We start from the raw sequence: 19,543 nt of genomic DNA, 5'->3' as shown, positions 1-19,543 counted from the left end.
AAGAAATAACACTGTGCTGGATTACAACAAAGGCAATGCAGCCTCGTGCTGTTTCCAGGAGTAGCACTTGGGGCAAGCACATGAGCCTACTGCTTCCTTAAAGTATCTCCTCATACTTCTCCATCATCCATAATTGTTGCATTAGGGAATATCAGAAAGTATTATCCCTGGCCCAGTCCTGATAATGTATCCAGATTTCCAAGGAATGTGTCCAACACCTTTTTGAACCAGATGATATTGCCCATTCCCAACCCCATGGAGCAGCACGCTCCAGAAGCTTAAACCTCATGTGTAAAGAAATAATTTAGCAACTAATGTATCCATGTATGTTCAAAAACCAGTAATGGTTTTGAATACCACGTTTCTTGTATTGCACAATTTCGTGAACAATTCCACATTCAGCTTATTCAGTGTTTTTCTGATTTTGCAAAGTTTGATTGCATATACACCTCAGCCTTCTCCTCCTCAACAGTAAAGTTAAAGGAAACAGAGATGACCTCATATTTGCATAAATCTACAAAACTATTTTCAGTTGATTCCTATCATGTTAGGTAGTGCTTATTGTGCCATCACAAGGAAAACCTTTGTCAAAAAAGCATCACTTTTCACATAATTTTCATTAAAAAGAGTAGGACTGTTAGAGAGGTGTTCTGCTTTCTTTTTAATTTATTTTTAAGGAGGTTACCCAATAATCTAACTAGGATTTCAAGAAGTAAAAGTATAAAGAGTTCCAATTAATTCAGGCTATTCTGTGTATATTTTAACCAGTAAAGAAGTCAATTTCTTTTGTATTTTAAAATCTGACAACAAACTACTGTCCAGAGCTATGATGTACTTCAGGAATTACCCAATTTTTCAAAAGAGAACAGATAATAATAAAATTAACTCTTTTCAATGAAGACATAATTTTCTCAGCATGCCCTTTCCCCCAAACACTTCAGAATAAGAAAAAATACAAATAGTAGAAAACCAGAATTACATCTCCAATGAACAAAACTCACAACCAGTGACAGTTCCTGAACTGTATGCCAAACCAAACTCCAAGAATGTTCTGATTATTGGTAATTCTGAAAATCATCTATCTAATCAATTAAATCCTTCAGGTCATCTTCAGCTACTTTTGTGTCCTGAAAAAAAAAAATAGGCTTTTTTCAGTATAAACATTATTTTCTTGGGAAATATTTCTTGCAGCCTTGCTGAAAATATTTCCAGGAATAACAGTCTTTTAAGTGCTCTATTTATTGTTTCCCTTTACAAAGTCAACTAGTTCCCATTAAAAATTTTCCAAAAGATCTTAACCAGATTCATTCAGCAATCCCCCCTTTTCAGACAGCCCAAATCCTACCCTTTGCTCTTCTCAGAAAATTCAAGTTTCTCTCATTTTTCCTGCTCTATGCTCTTATTCTTTTTAACAGTTCTCTTTCCTAATCTCATACAAGGCTGTAAAAATCATCAACATTTCTCAAAGGGTTGTGATGGTCATCTCTATGCTATTACCAGGGACACACTTCTTCCTTCAATCTCCATTTCATTAAGCATCCCCCACAACCTGGCTTATTAATCAGTAATCAAAGAGTGATTTCTAGAGCAAACTACTTATATTCTTTCCTAGTGGCCTGACAAGGCCAAGGCTGCATAGCCAGATTCCTTATATTTTTTTAAAGCACATGTATTTAACAGAGATGACCAATTCCAAATTATAATGAACAGTTATCTAAAACACACAAACATTTTCTGTTTCTTCACCTCTTCACCTGAGTGCCCTGCTCCTCCCTTTTAAATGACAAATAGACTCTTCATTACTTAATTCTGTAGCCATTTGAAGTTATTAAACTCAGGTCACAATTTATACTTGGACCATCTCTGGAGCTTTATATGCTAAAGTACAATCTCAAGGCTTCTTCCTACAGATCTATCTTTTTGTCCTTGATCCTAGCTATTCCTTCCCAAATTACTGCTGATATTCCCTGGCCACAGTCAATGGCATATAGATAGAAAACCAGTAGCTACTTTTAGTCCAAATAATTCTAGATGACTTTTTGTGATGAGACATAGAGCTGAGGAAGACAACAAGCCATGAGATCCCAGAACAGTGAGAGAGGCACGAATACTGGAGGCAAATCAGCAACACTGGGCCTCAGCCTTCTGAGGTTATAATACAAAGTTGTATGTTGGCAGCTGAAGTGGCTTTCTGCAAAAAGAGATGCAGTGTTTTATTTTCAAGATGGACTTCCTCAAGTTGCAACCTATAGCCCTTCTCTGTAAGGCACTGCAAATGTGCTGCATATCTATCATGTGGAAACAGCTTTCCCTCAGCAGTGTAACTCCACTAAGGGCTACATTTTAAATAGGCAGTAAATTTAAAAGATTTAATTTTGACAGAGTAGAATACAAATGTATAGTCTCAGGAGGTAATTTGGATACTTGTGTACTAAAAGAAATTGGAACAGAGAAGAAAAAGATTCCTACATTTAAAAAGAAATTAAACCTTTGTTTAGGACTTTTGTCTCTTCCAGAAATACCTGTAAGAGCTTCTGCAAAATCCAAGAGGCTCTTTTTAAAAGCAAATGATGCTCACATTTTTCTTGAATAAGAGGTAAGGTTTTATTAATGCCTAAGGTTGCAGGCAATATGTTCAAGATAGTTACCAATGTGTCTCTATATTATACAGCTAAAGAAAGAAAAGGCCATAAATAAGACAAAAAAAAAAAAATAGACTACTCTTGAATCAAATGTACACAGTGCAGGTACTCTTATGACAGATAATTTGCCACAGTATCCCAAATTCTTGTTCAAATAAATAACTGATTGGGTAGAACAAGTTTATGGCTACAAAGGCAAGATCAGATTTAAAGAACATGTTAAGCAATGTATTGAACTGGGGGGTGGTTACCTAGTTATTGTCAGTAAATATGTCAGTATCTACAGCTTTCACCTGTACCTTGGAGTAATTTAGTCACCTAACCTTACTTGGCTAAAACATACAGAAATAAGATCTGTCTCTCCTTTCTGAAGAACCTGACAAAGAATATTCATAGTGGAATCAAGCTTTCCTGGTTATAAACCCTGATAGATCACAGCAATTTGGCTGAAGCACCCTTTCCTCTCCTTTATTCATTATGAAATTAACTTATTTTCTAAAACATTCTCCTAATATAACCCACAATAGTGTGTGAATGATTAGTTTGGTGTGTCCAGAAGACAGGTGAAGAGAGGAAAATATAACAGCTACATAATAGTATGAGATGAAGAAGGTAAATTAAGGCAGAAAAGAAAAAAAAGGAAATCCTAGTGAACCATGACTTTCCTTCCCACTGAGCTCTAGTTATGTCTAGTCCAGTCCATGAGAGAGAAAACAGAGGAATGAGAGAAGCAGAATAATTTTCTACATTAAACAGTCACATACTTCCTCTTATGACAGGAAATTTTCAATGGACCATGTTAAATTAATGTACTGTAATGAATTTATAAGCTATGATGCAATGGAAGCTTTTCAGCCCCTCTGAAAATTGGACAAGGGGTAGCGTGAATCTATTCAAACTCTGCCCACAAAACAAAGCAGATGGATACTTCTGGAAAATAACAGCAGTGAAACAGCACACACATTTATATTGTTGTATTTTGGCTTTTGGAGTTAAGGCTAAGACAAATTTGCAAATTCCCACTTCCTAGAGTTACTGCTTCAATTTGCTTGCACACTGCAAGAATACTGCAGCTGATTATACTCAGAAAATAAATCACCCTATCCAGAAGGATGAAAACTGCAATTTTCTGCCCAGAAACTGAACATTATGTTGTCCAGAAACTCACAGGACTCCTCAGAGAAGTGTTCATGCAGCGTATCAAGCTCTGCCTGCTGAATCAACTCTGATGGAATTTTAGTTTCTCTTGGGACATTTAGCATGTGTCTACTACAATAGATAGGTGGACAGGAAGAACAGCCTGAGACCACATAAAAGCAAAATCAGTTTCTAATATTGTTTTGACTGTGAAGCAGATGAGATACAAGATGGTTATGGGTAAGAACTGAAATGTGTAGTGTACCCACCACGAATCAGAGAAAATGGGTTATATCATATAAGTTTACCATGTGTGCAGATTGCATACTGTCTTCCTTATTTACCCCCTCATAGACCTTTTTGGTTTAAATAAAAGATCTAAGTTTCATGAGAGATGACTGTAACATCTTTTATCAGTTATGGTACAATTTAAGGAATATATTTTCTGTTTCTTCTAATACTTTCACAATATGTTGTATAAGTCATTATTCAATAACTTCTTTTTTATGCCCAGTAGGCAAAGGCAGCCATTTAAAGCATATCTTGACACTATTTTCTCTAAGAGGGTTTCATACATCTTGCAGCTGTACTCTAAATAAAAATGCACTATTTCGAAATACGCATTTATTTTTTATTTTTACTAAAAATTGTCACTTTTCTATAACTTCCTACTTGTGAAAATATAATTAAACAAGCTGTAATGAAAGAGCTTCTCTCACTGGGAGGCCATTTTTCTGTCCAACATACACCACAATTGTTTTTCTAGATACTCTAATTAAATGTGTTTGTTCATAACCCTTCACAGACAGTGTGGTTCCAAACACGGCCCTAATTATTCATTGCCATCCTTCTTGCTTCTAAATATTTTCAACTTATCATCACTTGTTCTTTGTAGCCACTACTTTCCTAGGCTGGAATTCAAGTTTTTAAATGGCCATGTATGTGTGGGAGGTATTTGTTGAACTGCAATGTATTAAGACCAAATATACAGCCAGTCATTAACTTACTGTTCGTACATGTTTTAAAACAATATAATCTATAAATGGCAAATTCTGAAGTATACAAAACTAATTTTCATGCAAATAACACTTTCCATTTATACATAATTTAGCTGTATATCCAACACATAAGAACATAGGCCATATGCTCTCTAAGCAACACAATAAAAATTTGCCAATGCAAAAGTTCTGTCACATTTACTTCATTTTAGTTGAAAGGTGAGGACATCACTGAAATATATATTCTGGGATTCCAAGTCAACTTCACCTGTATCCTTATCATAAGAGCACCTTTTGGATCTAGTATCAGCACAAGAGGTATCTGTTCTCACCTCACTTTCTCCCAGCAGTCAGTCTGTGATTCATATTGGTCAGCCTTTTGTCTCTTGCTTGTATTGAAAAGGATGATAAAGTGTGTGAAAACTCTGGAGGCAGGTATTCCAGATACCTCTGGATTAGAGATTTGAAAAAAAGCCTAAGTAATTAAAAAAAGTGAAACCCTTACCAGAAGACATGGGCCTTTTGAGAAACCAAGTAGCATTATTTTTTGTCACATATGGCAAACATATTCCAGAGAAGCAACATAAGCAGCAAAATACAAGAAAGAGTAAGACAAACAAACAAATAAAGAACAGAAGACCCCCAACAAAACCCTTTTCAGCAATTCCAGACCACTCTTGCCCAGTGTAATCCACAGAAAGTGAGAGGACACAACAACATTTACATGAATGGCTGCATGAGCAATTCCATTTAGTGTGGCTCATTATCAATAGTATATTTCTGTAGTGCAAGAATTTCATTCTGCCTTTACTGCTACAGAATCAGGGTACAGAAAAAGTCATTAGTTGTGGTGGGTTTTGGTAATTAAAACTAAAAATTCACAAACAATAATTTTGTTGCATGATATTTGTTTAAAAAATTAATGGAAATGTCACAGGAGTAATTAAAGAAACATTTTTGTGATCTACAGATTTGGTAATTTTCTAGATAGAACTCAAAATACAACAATAATTACAGCATGCTAAGCTACTGAGAATTCTCTCATTTAGCAGTTTGATCTGCTATTGAAAAAAACAACTCCGTCCATAACTAAATACCTAATCCAGTTCTCTGTTAGTGGCTGGATTTTCAGCACTTTCCTGCTGACCTCTGGAAGTACACACCCAATTTCAGTATACAATCAGTTCTGGTCACTTTGCTTTACACCTAAGCCAAATGTTTGTAAACAAAAGTGGGGCTTTTTTAGACCACCCTTGAAGACTGCTACAGTGGCTGAAAAGGAGGCCAGCTCCTTTTTCTTTTTTTTTTTTTTTTTTTGAAATCTGAGAAATTTCCAATCAAAATCAAGCAATAAACTTTCTTGATTAGCAATAGCTGCAATCCATCTTACACCTTCATTTCTAGGAACAATCATCTCGATATTATGACATTCCATAACGTGCTATTTCATTATCATACTAAAACAATAATCACATTAGCAAGGTTCCTGTCTCCTCTCCTCACATCAAGAGCTACACACAGATACTCCTTTTAATTGCTTCCAGAGAAACATCTGGTGCTGCCTATGTAAATGTAACAGATCACAGTGCATCTCTGGGTATACCTGACCACTGCATACAGCTTGTACAGACTTGGTTTGCGAAAGCTGACAAACCACTTCAGCCTGAACCAGTGCTGAAACAGTCTATATTCACAAACAACTGCAATTGTTCTTTTGACTGCAATGTGAGAATGAGCTTTCAAAAATATGTTAAATCAGCCACTTCTGAAAATTGTATTGGTATTTGTGTGGTAAGTATTGGTAAGAATAACATTCAAGGCATCAAACACAGCTCAAACATTTAATCTAATGGCTTAGATTTAATAAGAACAATGACCATTAGATTTGGACAGATAAGGACACAGAAACATTAAGGTAAAAAAGCAGTCTATTTAACTGAGGCCAGCCTAACCACCATAAGGAAAATCAGAATCGTATTTGGTGGAAACTTTCATTTGATAAAGCTAAACATGTTCACGTTTAGCTATCCTAGGTTTTACTTGATTTTTGACAGCATTGGTACTGTAGAAGCATTGCACAAAGAGACATCATTTCCTGAGTCTGACACTTTCTTTTGGGAGGTTCAAAGATTCAACTTCTGCATTATTATATTGTGAAAGATACAACATAGTTTCCGTGTCTGAGAGCAATGTAAGAGCCTCACTGCTGATCTGCTGGCTTCAAGGGAAGCCTGAGTGTTGTCTTTAGCAAGACCTGGAATAGCACTATTTTAGCTTTTAGACCAGTAGTCTAAGAAAACAATAAGGAACATAAGAAAAGCAACACTAGACACAATCAAATATCCATCTCTGACAGCAACCAACGAAAAAAAAAAGTAAATGCAGAAAAGAATGGATACTCACCACTTCCTGTAGAGGTGACTGCTCACATATGCAACAGTCCCAAAGCAATTTTTCAGATTAATTTATCAAATCCCTTTCTGAATTCATATAAATTTCAGCATGCACTGTATCCTGTGCCAAGGGGTTTTGTAGCCCAATTGTGGATTTTGTGAAATGCAGCATTGTTATGCTTGTGTTGAACCTTCCAGGTGTTAACTTGTTTTGATATTTGTCAGTTCACATTCTTCAATGGATAGACAATTTCTCCATATCACTTGCAGTTTTATAAACCTTCTCTTTATTCCCCTCTACCATAGCCTGCAAAGCATTTATCCTTCATGAAGAGTCCTGTGTATCTACTCACTGATCCTGTGTTGTAACTAATTGAATTGTTCAGTTGCTTGAAAACAAGAGAAAAACCCCTCTAGACTGGGTTTTACTGCATCATTGGCTTGTAACTCACCTTGTGATTATTCCAGCTAATGACTTCATCATTTTGAGGCTGACAAGTCAGAGTAGAGGAAAATTAAAACCCAAGCTGGTAACATATTTAAAATGATAAACAGATTTGCAAAAAAAATGAAGTGAATTTAATTAAACATATTTCCACTAGAATTCTGAGCTCATCTATTTAGACTGTTTTTTTAATACAGAGGAAAAGTGAAGCAGGAAGTATATCTGTCTTCATCAATTCATTATTCACCAGGGATATAAAGCTATGATTGCCATTTGCAGTTTAACAACTCCAGGAAACTCTGCCTGTAAAGAAACGTGTTGAAAGGGAGAATGCAACACCACTTCAGCTTGCACTGATAAAATTCAGATTCTGTGTGCACTTTACCTTTGCAGTTCTGTTGCAAGGTGGACACCCACTTATGGGTGTCTTCACATGAGCAGAAGCTATGACACATCTGTGTCTGTGGAAATTACAGAAGTTTGCCAGTTTAGAGTCAATAATGGAAAGTTAATTGAGCAAGAAATGAAGTCCTGTTCCAGGAAAATATAACATGTGGCAGCTATATGCCAAGTGAGAAGGTAAGCCCAGTACCCCTTGGGGTAGTCAAGAGAAGCACATGGTTGTTTACATATGAGCTACCAGATCAGATGGAAAAGCGTGCCCATGAAAGGAGGTTATAGCAAATAAGGGAGAATATGACCCAGAGAAGACGTATCCCCCGGATGATGGAGGTGGAACTGATACAAAATTTACCGTGTTAATCACCTGTTACTTTGTGATTACTGTGCAGCTGGCAGAATATGTGGCAAGAGCTGATACAAAAGCATAGAAACATGTTTTCCTTATCTTCATGGTTACACAGGCCACGTTTATGCATTTATGAGTTAACCTTTTGTGACTAAAGTAAGACTTACAGAGACAAATTAGTGGTCCTCTAAGAGGTCTTTGACGTATTTTGCTCATAACCTGCATAAACTCCAAGCTCTGCTTCCGAAATTTACAGTGTACTTATCCCTAAATGGGCTTCTCAGTCATGGCTGCAGCCTTCAAAATTTCAAAACTGCAACAAGGGTTAAGTTTAAAATCCAGCACTGCTAACATTTCCTAGGACCACCAACACAAACACATTAAAGGAGTTCAGCAATGCTACACTAATTTATTAAGATGTGTGGAAAGCCACTTAAATCAGATAAAAATCCAACACAACAGGAGCACTCACCAATGACTGCCGGAACAGGAAACACTTCTTTGGGTCAATCCCACAGGCAAGGATGGCAGCAGTGGTGTCCAGGATGTTTTGGCGCAGGACAGCTGGCTCCTTGGGCATGGTGAGAGAGTGCATGTCCATAATGCTATAGAGCACTGAGCTGCACTTTTCCTGCAGATTCACCCAGTTCTGAATGGCTCCAAGGTAGTTCCCCAGATGAGGGGTCCCAGTTGGCTGGATACCAGAGAAAATCCGATCCACGGCCATATTCTGTGACAAAGCATTGGCAAAATTACCACACACCCTGTTTGTTTGTTTGGTTGGTTTTTTGACAGATTCTTTTATATTTTAAAGTAATTTAAAAAGCCTCATTTATGCCTGTCTCTTCTCCCCTCCTGTCTGCATATTAATATATAAATGACCTCAGAACCAATAATTGCAGTAAGTCTATCTTACAGCAAAGAGACTGACAACTACCATAATTTTAAGCTGTTGGACTTTGCATGTACAAAAAAATACAGCTGTGAACAAGATCAGCGAAAAGCTGGTCTCAGAAACCAAGTGATAGATTCTTTCATCTTTTTTTGTACCAAAGCTGTATGTTTCTCTTTAGTTTCTATATCCACTCTGATATAGAAACTTAGGGTCACAGTTTAGAGAAATTCAAATATTTTTGTTGTAAACTCATGCAATGTCCCAGTAGATTGCCATCTTAACTCCCATGAACATTGAAGTCTTATTTTTCTAGCTGCAAAGAACATTTTGAGTAGTTCCTGAAAGAAACCTACTTCTCGACCCAAAGGTCAAAGAATAATGAAAGAGATCATCAAAGTTCTGAAACCCTCCATTTTGGCAGCAATAGAATTTCTAGAAGAGCTCTACAAAGAAATATGGCTATAGCTCAAGATCACACCTGGAATACTGTCCATGCATCAGGACCAGTAAAATGTCAACATCAGAAAAGAGTTCACAGAGAAACAGCAAAACCAAAAAAAGACTAAGAAGCTGAGGTTGTGAGCAAAGATTAAAAAGCTTGAAACATGTATAGCTTGGCTAAGTGACAGTTACCATCTTAGAAAGTTTGTTTTCCTGCATCCCAGCCCTCCATCTGACCATTTTCTCAGAGCTCTGAGCTGTCAGCATATGATCAATTACCTCCCCGAGCTTCCCAAAGAATTCCACCATATTCAGAAGTAGCTCAGCAATGTTTTATGTGAAAATGCTTGTTACATGCCAAGTTGTAAGAGCATGCAAGACCACTCAACTTACAAATGAGAGTCCCCCCACCACAGCAAGCTGTACAATACAAATCCTCAGACTCAGTTGTGCAGCAGGATCATCAACTTCATTATGCCTGTGGCTGCACAATTTTTTTCCTGCTAACTTTTATGAGCAACATCTATAACTTAGCAGGAAGAATTTATTTACTGATGTAGTCTGTTTTCTTTTCTGCGAATCTCTTACAAATGTGTGTGGGAGAAAAAAAAGTCATACAACTATTAAACCACACAAAACAGCAGTAAAAGTCAAGGCCAAGTACCATTATTTTTAACTATTAAAAAAAGGACTTCAAATTGATTTAATTCATTTTGACTCAGACTTGAGAAAAATTATTGACAAAGTGTTTCCAAGTGGAATAGGAGTTTTTTACTTTGAAGCATGATCTATAGTTCAAAAAAGCCTAGACTATTGCTTTCTAAATTTGCTGAAAAATTCTATTTTCTTTTAAAGTAACTTTGTTTTTCAGATCAAGACAATTTTCTTACCCAGCTTTTAAGTGTTGTGCTGACAGACAAGAGCCGCTTTGGGCCAGCTGCCACACTAATTTCTCCTGCTCAAACAAATGCCTACACATAAAAGTCTTGATGGTAACCCCTTCACCCCACCCTAAATATCTTCTTGACTTCTAGTATATTCTTGAGTCAGTTCTAAGTGCTCTTGGAGAACCTCCAGCACAGGACTTCAAGGTAGTCACTTGAAGCAATGAAAAGCACACTACTTCTTCCAACAGAAATTCCAGCTTCCAGTCCTTGTGTTCCAGTCCTCGACCACCCATGTGCCTCTTTTCTTCATTACACAAAAATGGAGTTATGATACTCAGTCCTTCACTCGGCATTTGATTCCTTGTTTTCCTAGGAACCTACATCAGAGCATTTCTCACCACTCACAGAATCCACTCACCTCCCACTAAGCTACTACCTGGCTCAGGACTGCAGCCAGCTTCCTGTTAACACTGAGAGGGGCAGGTTCTCTCCTACAGAAGGAGGCATTCAGCATTCCAATGTGTATAAATTAGATGAAGTCTTATAGAAACTTGGGATTCACTAGTCTTCAGAGCTGTACTTCTATTACTACAGGCCTAGAGCAGCTGCTAGGCAATGCAACAGGTACTTTACAGGCATAACATTTGTCTTTTGTGTCCTATGTTTCTTAACCAAGACAACAAGAAGTCAGGAAGGAAATAGTTGAGCACTAACATGGTGTTCTACTCCTATTTGGATCCTGGAACAGTTGGTTGTTTGTCAAAGCACATAACCTTTTTTCATGTTCATGTCTCCCCTCACTAAGTTCAAATCATGATGCTCCTTCCCACAATTACTTCTCCTTACAGTACTGCTTGCTTTCTGGTGGCCATTTATATGCCTGTTAAACAACACCTTTCTTCACAGACCCTACTTCTTACAGCCCTACTCTCCACTTTCTTAACAGACAATTTCATCCCTCCTGTATTCTTTTCTTCCTCCACTTGTGCTTTACACCCCTTGCTTCCCCAAAGAGCTCTTGCATACAGCTCTTGATCTACAGCTCTTACTGTGTATCAAGACAGTAAGAAGGCTCAGAGAATGCCATGTTAAGATTATTACTATTATTACTAATTAAGCTATTAGTGCCTTAACTCCAGTGACTTTATATAAAATATGTTTTCTACCTGCACAGTTATAAAAGCTAAGAAACTTTATCATGTGCCAGAAATCCACTGCGGACTGACATCAATTAAAATATGTTAGAATGACCAAGTTAAAGCATAGTGCAGAACTTGCACATCTTCAACTTCAGTGTGGTAACAGACAGCATCACCTGACCTGTCTCCTGATGTTACTGCTTCTTTTCCCCAGGACCCTGAAGCTGGCGCTACTTCAGTGCAGAAGCAGCTCTCCCCTTGGGTTACCTGTGTGTTATACCAGGGCACAGAAATTTCTGTGCAGTCAGCACAGATCAGCTCATGTGCCAATACTTTGACCCAAAAAGCGCTGACACCCTGAGCCTGTGGAGAACAGTTCCATCTAGAAACTTTGCTGGTCCCCAGGTCAGGCAGACTCTGTTCCCCTGCAGCTGCAGTCCTTGCTTTGTATGTTTCCCATAACATGTTCATTATCTGCCTTTTCAACTTCTGTGATCACTGACCAGTCTGTAGACAATGTTACTATGAACATATTGGATGTATTGGCAAAATTGTGTCCCTTAATGTGAGTACAATACACTCAATACATAAAAATGCAATAGTGACATTAAACATTTAAATAGTGACATTAAAAGGCAGATCGAGAATGTCTTTCACCAAGAAAATACAAGACATCAATGTCTCAGCATAAACTGTATGTTCAAATACTGTACTGACTCCAAATATTCAAAGGCGAACAATGAGCTAATGAAAGATAGGTTTGTTGTAATACTACATAAGTTAGCATCTGGTGACACACTACATGTTGAAAAGAAAAGACACAATGTACAATGTCACAATGTCAAATGGACACAGTTTTATATAAAGAAAGAACCAAACTCTAACCATTAAAGAGAATACCTATGAAGGCAAGCATGACATCTTTAATGGTGCTTTGTATGTTCAAACGGTAAACAAATATTTACAAAAGGTTCGTTCAGTATAAGGGCAATAAATAGCAAGTGAAACATTAGAAACAAACAGTAGCAGTATTATATTCAGTCTAAGCTGAGTAATTACCTAACCTGAAGTAGAGAATTCACAGAAATAAGTAAATCCAATAATGAAAACTGAGCTAGGCTGAACCTGAGTAAAGCATTAGCAAATCCATTACAAAGAACAAACCCATACTGGCTTCCAGCTGAGGGACCAGTTGACTAGAAGTCTTTCATCTTTAACTCCTTTGATTCCATTTAACAACATAAAGTACGAGAAGTTACAGCAAACAGGGTGGCATGAAATATTCCATTGTGTTAGCAGAAGCCTATATTAAAAAAAAAGCCCACACAAAACACCCTCAAATGAATCTTGGATTTCTTGCACTAAAAATACACAGAGAACATTGCTCCTTTGGAGAGAGTTTATGTTCCCTGTTTGTTCACTCCATGAGAAGCAGCGGGCAGCATAGCAGCGTGGCAGGGGACTTCTGCCTGGTACCATGAAATCATGGGGCTGGAATGCACTTCAATGGAGCTGTTAGGTCAGGGGATGGGAGCTGTGTGCTCCAAAGCACTGGAGCTGGAAAAGGATAAAAACAAAAGGAGTGAAGACTTCCCAATGGAGCAGAGTGAAAGCCACAAGACATGCAGCTCCAGCCCACAGGCACTCACTCATTCAGACATCTGCAGTGAGCGCAGTGTGAGCCTGCTGTTTGCATGTTTAACTCTGTGTGGTGTGTGCACCTACACCAGCAGTGCTGCACGTTAATCCTCACCCCTGTTAAGAGCCCAGTATCTGACAGATGACTTAGCATCTACTATTTGTTTTCTCTCTGAAAGACCTCTGCATGGCAATTCTAAACACCACAGTGCATTTCTCTCAGCTGCACTACTGAAAGAAGCCTGGCCCCAAACCCGTTAAGATTCAGGTGTTCTCTCCTCTAACCTGTCTTTTGTCATGAGATAAACAACTGCCATTCCTTACACTGAAAAAATGATCAACATCCAAATGCTCCCAAATAATCAGGAATAAGCATTACATCCTTATCCCAGAGGAGGATGGCTGAAGTCTGGTCCTGCCATCCTGTAGCATGGCCATATCCATTTTCAATGTAAATCAAGATAGATGACAACTTCCAAAAATTCAATTCTGCTCTCTTGGACCAAAGCAGACTTATCTCTGTATGGAGGGAGAGCTACAACTGTCAAGACCTCAATTCAGCAGTCAAAATCATGATCATTCCCTCTCATGAGACAGTTGTGCCAGAACTGAAAGACACACCAAAGCTGATAAAAGAAAAGATCCATGTAGATCCAAGCATCCCATGTTATAGCCAATTCTTGGTATCCTGGTTATGTATTTCATGTTTGGCTTTATGAATTCTGTGGCTGCTGAACACAAGAAATTATTTACCTGTTGAATACACATATTTGCCTAGTACAGTCAAGAAAAAAAATCTCAAATATGTAGTAAAATCAGCCATAAAACAGTTCCTCTTTTATAAAGAGTTACAGAAATAAAATCAAGTGAAAGCATTCACAAGACTTGTTTTCAGGATCTCTCTTCTTTACAGCTCCACATAAATATTGCCATCATACACTGAAATGACAGCAGACAAGCTACAATTATAGGGTAACCTTATGCCTATGCTTTCATCTCTTTCAGGTTTTAAAAACAGAGAAACGTAGCACCATTCAAGGAGGTAGGAGAGAGTTGCCAGTAGACAAACAATTCTCAGACTGTTTTTTCCTTTTATTTTGGCATAGGCCTGTAATTAAATTACATAAAAGTATACATAAAATGTGGCTGGTTAGAGTCCAGTTAAGACCTATTGTTTAACACAACAAACCATTAAATGATCACATTAATCCTGCCCTAGAAGTACAGAGGCGGTGCCTGTCAGCCCCTCAATCTACCCAGTCATGGGGGAGGCAGACACATCTTCAAAACCAAATTCCAAGGAGACTTTTGCTAATTATATCCTTGGACTGACTGAAGGTAAGGACAAAGCTTATTGCTAACTAGTTTCTTTGGACTGTGTTCATAACTTTTCCCAGCGGCCTAAAAGTTGAAAGACAGGCTTATGTCTCCATCTATAATATATCTTATAAATATTTTAGTTTGTAAATAATAAAAACACTGACTCAGAATCTCACCCTGGGCTGAAACAAAAGCAAGAGATTTTAGACCCAAACCCCAAAATGTTACAGAAAATTATGACAGTATTACAAGAGCAGCTGCAACAGAAATCACCCCCCAAGCCACAGCAGTGGTTACTATTCACATGCTATAGCATTTAGCTGCTCTGCTTTATTTTAACAGCCATTTACTCGGGGTAGAACAGGTGAAGAGCCAAGTGAGATCCGCAGCATCAGAGCTAATTCTAAACACAGGTGGCGGGCACGACAAGAGAGCAGGAAGTCGACAGGAGAATCACTGCTGACATGTAGGACAGGGAAGATTGATGGCTTCCCTCTCTAGTTTTCCCCACTGTGTAGGCACGCAGGGGGTGGGGGAAAGGGACGGAGAAGCTGCTGTGCTGGCGACATAACACACCACAAGCCTCCACAGCACCAGCGCTGATTAATGACACTGGAACAACTCAGGAAACAGCAAAGGATCATTCACAGACTTTGCTCTTCTTGTTATAATTTTATTCGTGGGGACTCATTTTGCCCCAGCTGTCCCAAGCTGAAGCAAGTTCAAATTTGCCAGACGAAAAGAAAATGTGGAAGTCAAAGGGAAGAAAGAGCAGCATAAGCAAACACAGACACGCATAAAACACAAAATTTGGAAAATTTGAAAATTCAAACAGTAAGATCCTCTCAACAGGGATCAAAAAGGGAAGAAAAATAAAACCAAAACAACACTACCAAAAACTTGCTTCAACCTCAGAGACAAAAGAAATTCTTTGACTGACAAAAGTCAGCAACTACTGCATCTTTTGCATCTGTCCGCAATTTTTTATTTCCCTTATTAATACTTTGCAACTTCAAAGCTCTGGTTGCTAAAACAATATGCTCGTCTGTTAACACTGGCTTAGCAAAACCTGTCTTGAGACAGTTATTAAGCAGCAAAATGAAGTGAAGCCAGACTAGTCAGATTTTACTAGCTAAAGCATAAATTTTAAAGCCTAATTGGGACAATTTAAGTATTAATGCTGTTACAGAAAGAAAAAAATGAAGGAAAAGGGAAACTTAGGAGCAGTGTATGTATTACACACTTTGTTTCATTTATTGTTTCTAATGCAATTACTTCTCTGCAAACTTACTGTGGAAACTTTTAAACATGTTTATTTTAATCTGATAATTCAATATGTCCAATTCATCTGGTACAAATGCTATTTCAACATGCTTAATTCTTAAGATGAGAGACTAAAGATCTAACACTAAATTAGAAAGAAACTTATTTATACCAGAGCAAGTTTTCAGATAAATAGCTTCTGAGAAAAAATGAACCCATTGCCCAGAAGCTGAAATCTTTAAATTAAGATTTAAACAGCACTGCCTAGTACCCCTTTCTTGAACGGCAAATGCACTCAAACTTCAGTAGGACTTTAATATTTATATTTCAAATGAGAAACACATTTAAAGGAGGAACATTTACAGCACATACTAACCCCACCCTATAAATTTAACTCTGCCCTCTAGGGCTAGCAGCAGAACTCAGTGTAACTGCGGCTGGGTTAGGCTGCCCTCTCACGCTGCCTTGGTACAGATGACTCAGCAAATGGCTTCTTTCATGTGGCTCGCTGCATCCCGCAAGTGGATTCTCTCATTTGCTTTATGAGCCCCACGTGCCACACGGGGTGCTAATGACAGCTGCACTGACAGACCCGACCATTATCTACAGCAGGCTGCCACACACCACAAGGTTCCTCTGGACCTGAGGCAGCCACAGCCCCTTCCCTCCCGTGTGGAGCGCAAGGGGGGATACAACCTCTGGTAAGGGACCTGGAGGCAGCCAGCAGCCTCCTGGCTCAGAAGAGCTGGCTCCAGTTCTCTGCAGACTCCTCGGACAAGAACCTGTGCTAACATTTGTGCAGAGCTGATGAAGGGACCAAGAACTGGGTCTGCATGCAGCCAACAGCAGTCACCAATGCTACCCTAAACAACAACACCTTCCTTAGCAAAGACACAGCCTGGTGGTTTTTATTTTTTGTGCTGTGCTCCTTTACAGCTCTCCACATCAACTTGACGAACAGCATGTTAGAGCTCCTGGTTAAAGCTGAGCCATAACCCAGCTACAGAGCAGGTCCAAAGCACACTGAAACACTCACTACTTCTGCACCTCCTGGGTTTCAAAGTGTGCACAGAACTGCAATTAATGGCCTCAGATGCTGCCTGATGCAACCTTAATCCTGATTAATGATTCTCAAACAATTTACTTGCCTTTTTAAAGCTAGAGAAATAAAGTTCCTCCAGTCAAACTACCTAACCATAGACATTAACTGAAGATCTTATCAGTCCATTCCACCCAGGGTAGGTGAAAGGCTAAAGGAATTTACAGTATTTTTTAAGAATTCCCACGTAAGGAAGGTCATTAGAGCCTCACTGACAGGAAGCTGCAGCAGGAGCTAAGCCTGAACTATCAGCAGGAACATTCTGGCCAGACAGACAAGGCAGCAAGGTAAAGTCATATTGGTACATGCTGCTTCTAAAACCATCAGATGATGCACTCAATGCCTAAAAGCTGAAAATTTGACAGTTCCAGTACTGCAGGCATTGCTTGGAGGAGGTGGCACCAGGGAAAAGGAGAGGGAGAAGCAGGACAACCTTTGTTACACTGTGGAGGACATAAATAAGATACAAATCCATATAAGAAGTAGTTTACTGTCCATTGAACAATGCGGTTGAAGCAGCAACAACTAAAGTTTCCAGGTGCAGGTGCCTCCTGGAAACAGCTCCCCAAAGCACCCATCCGGTCTGGCTTCTTTCTGATCCATATGCAGCCTCACGAAGCACACTGGCAAAGGACTGGGCCAGGGAGCTCACAGAGAACCTCCTGTTCCACTCTGTGACCTCATGCAGTTACAGTCAGCTCAACCTCAGCTGACAGGAAAAATACAGGAATAAGTAACGAACTTTAAAGAAATTACAGAAATAATTGAAGACAGCAGTATTTCTCAGGAACTAGTGCCTCCCAAAAACTCTGACTGCCTCTAGCACATGAGATGCTAGAATGGAGAAGAAATACTAAAGGTTATTTGCTATTTTCTTTAAGTTCCAATACTATCTTAGTTTCCAACAAGCTAGAGAAACAACATCTTGAATACACTATTACATGCTGGGGGTGAAACTGGAGAGAAAAAAAATTCCTGAAAACAGCACTTATTGATGGCTTACAGTGGTTGGGGAAAGATACGTCAAATGCAGTTTTTCAGGGTTTTGTGCTGGGTCCAGTATTATTTGATATTTTCATATCTCTAAATATGAAATCTAGATGATAAAATGAAGTATTCATTAAATCTGCAGACAAAACACAGTTGGAATGATGATGAGGGCTCAAAATAGTCTTGACAAAGAAATGGTCTGAAAAAACAGAATGCTATTTACCAGGCAAAAGTACACAGATTTGTACAGAAAAGTCTACTCAACCACACAAACACAGAGAGGAGGACAGCTACCCAGGCAACAGCTACAGAACAGGGTCTGGGAGGTTTGTAGTATTTTAAAAGGTGAGCATGAATCAATATCACGCAGCTGCAAAACCACCACATTTATGAACTACACGCAAAAAAACTGTACAGGAATATATTAATAGGATGAAAATCCAGTAGATAGAAAACAATTTGCTCATTTTACTCACGATGAGGATGGCCTCAAGTCACAGAAGTGGAATAGTTTTAGGTCCTGTATTTCCAAACAGTAGTAGAAAGAGGCCATAGAAGTTCGACCAAGTCCAATGAGTGACCTGAATAAAAAAGACTACAGAGGAAAACCCAAAGTGTTTTTAGTCCAGTGTTAGGAAGACTGTGAAAGTAAAAGGTGTTAAACAATGAGCTTAAGATGAAGTAAGAAAGATTCAGCTCAGCTGTAAAGAAAAGTTTACAAGAGTAAGAAAAAAAAGCATATCAGAAGAGTGCTTAGAGAGGTTTTTAATTAGAAATAAATAAATAAATAAATAAATAAGTATGTGATGTGTTAATAAAGATATAAAGGCACTTAATTTTTATTTTGAGCCAGAGGAAATACCAGATTACCCCAAACAGGATCTGTTCTAGTCCTCTGAGCCCATAGTGTTACATAAGTATGATTAAAGTCAAAGTGAGATGACCAAAGAGGACCGAAAAGAAATCAGAATTCCATTTAGGTAGATTAAATGGCATTTTAAAATTCAAGTCCTTCTACCTGCATTCAAGAAAAATGTAAGAATTGAGGCCTTTTCACTGATAGCAGCTGAACACTGACAAGCTTTGAAAAAACATTCCGTGTTAGAGAAAAATGGGAAATACAAGTTAACATTCAACACTTGTAAACTGGTTCATGCCCACATTTAGAAATGTACATTGCTCAACAGAATAAATGTAATAGCAGCAAGTGAACAACTAGCATTTATTTTGCTACAAGATACATGTGGAACTGTCAAAATGGAGTGAAAAGAGTAATATATTCCTAAATTATAGACTATTTGATATATGAAAGGTTGCTGTAATTTTAATATATTTCACTATTCTAAGTACCAAAACCTTAACAATCTTGAAGCAAAACAAAACAGAAGGCTAAAGAATGCCCCTACAACTAAATACTTCCCTCACAGAGAAATTAGAGAAGTTTTATGTTTTTGATCACAGTAGTGATCCAAATCTCTTAAAACCATCTGATTGCTCTTGCTCTTTCT

At 38.3% G+C, this 19,543-nt stretch overlaps 1 protein-coding gene across 1 annotated transcript in view; it reads right to left on the bottom strand.

The window, feature by feature from the left end:
• WARS2 (tryptophanyl tRNA synthetase 2, mitochondrial) overlaps window positions 1-19,543 on the bottom strand; it is a 39,003-nt gene that overhangs the window by 9,162 nt on the left and 10,298 nt on the right. Inside the window, exon 2 of the mRNA XM_066341186.1 lies at window positions 8,836-9,093. Within this exon, the coding sequence (XP_066197283.1) occupies window positions 8,836-9,093 (258 nt within the window). The remainder of the gene's footprint in view (window positions 1-8,835; window positions 9,094-19,543) is intronic.

Source organism: Sylvia atricapilla, chromosome 2 (genome assembly GCF_009819655.1).
Source record: "Sylvia atricapilla isolate bSylAtr1 chromosome 2, bSylAtr1.pri, whole genome shotgun sequence".
Lineage (NCBI taxonomy): Eukaryota > Metazoa > Chordata > Aves > Passeriformes > Sylviidae > Sylvia > Sylvia atricapilla.
This window is presented reverse-complemented; position numbering and strand designations above follow the sequence as displayed.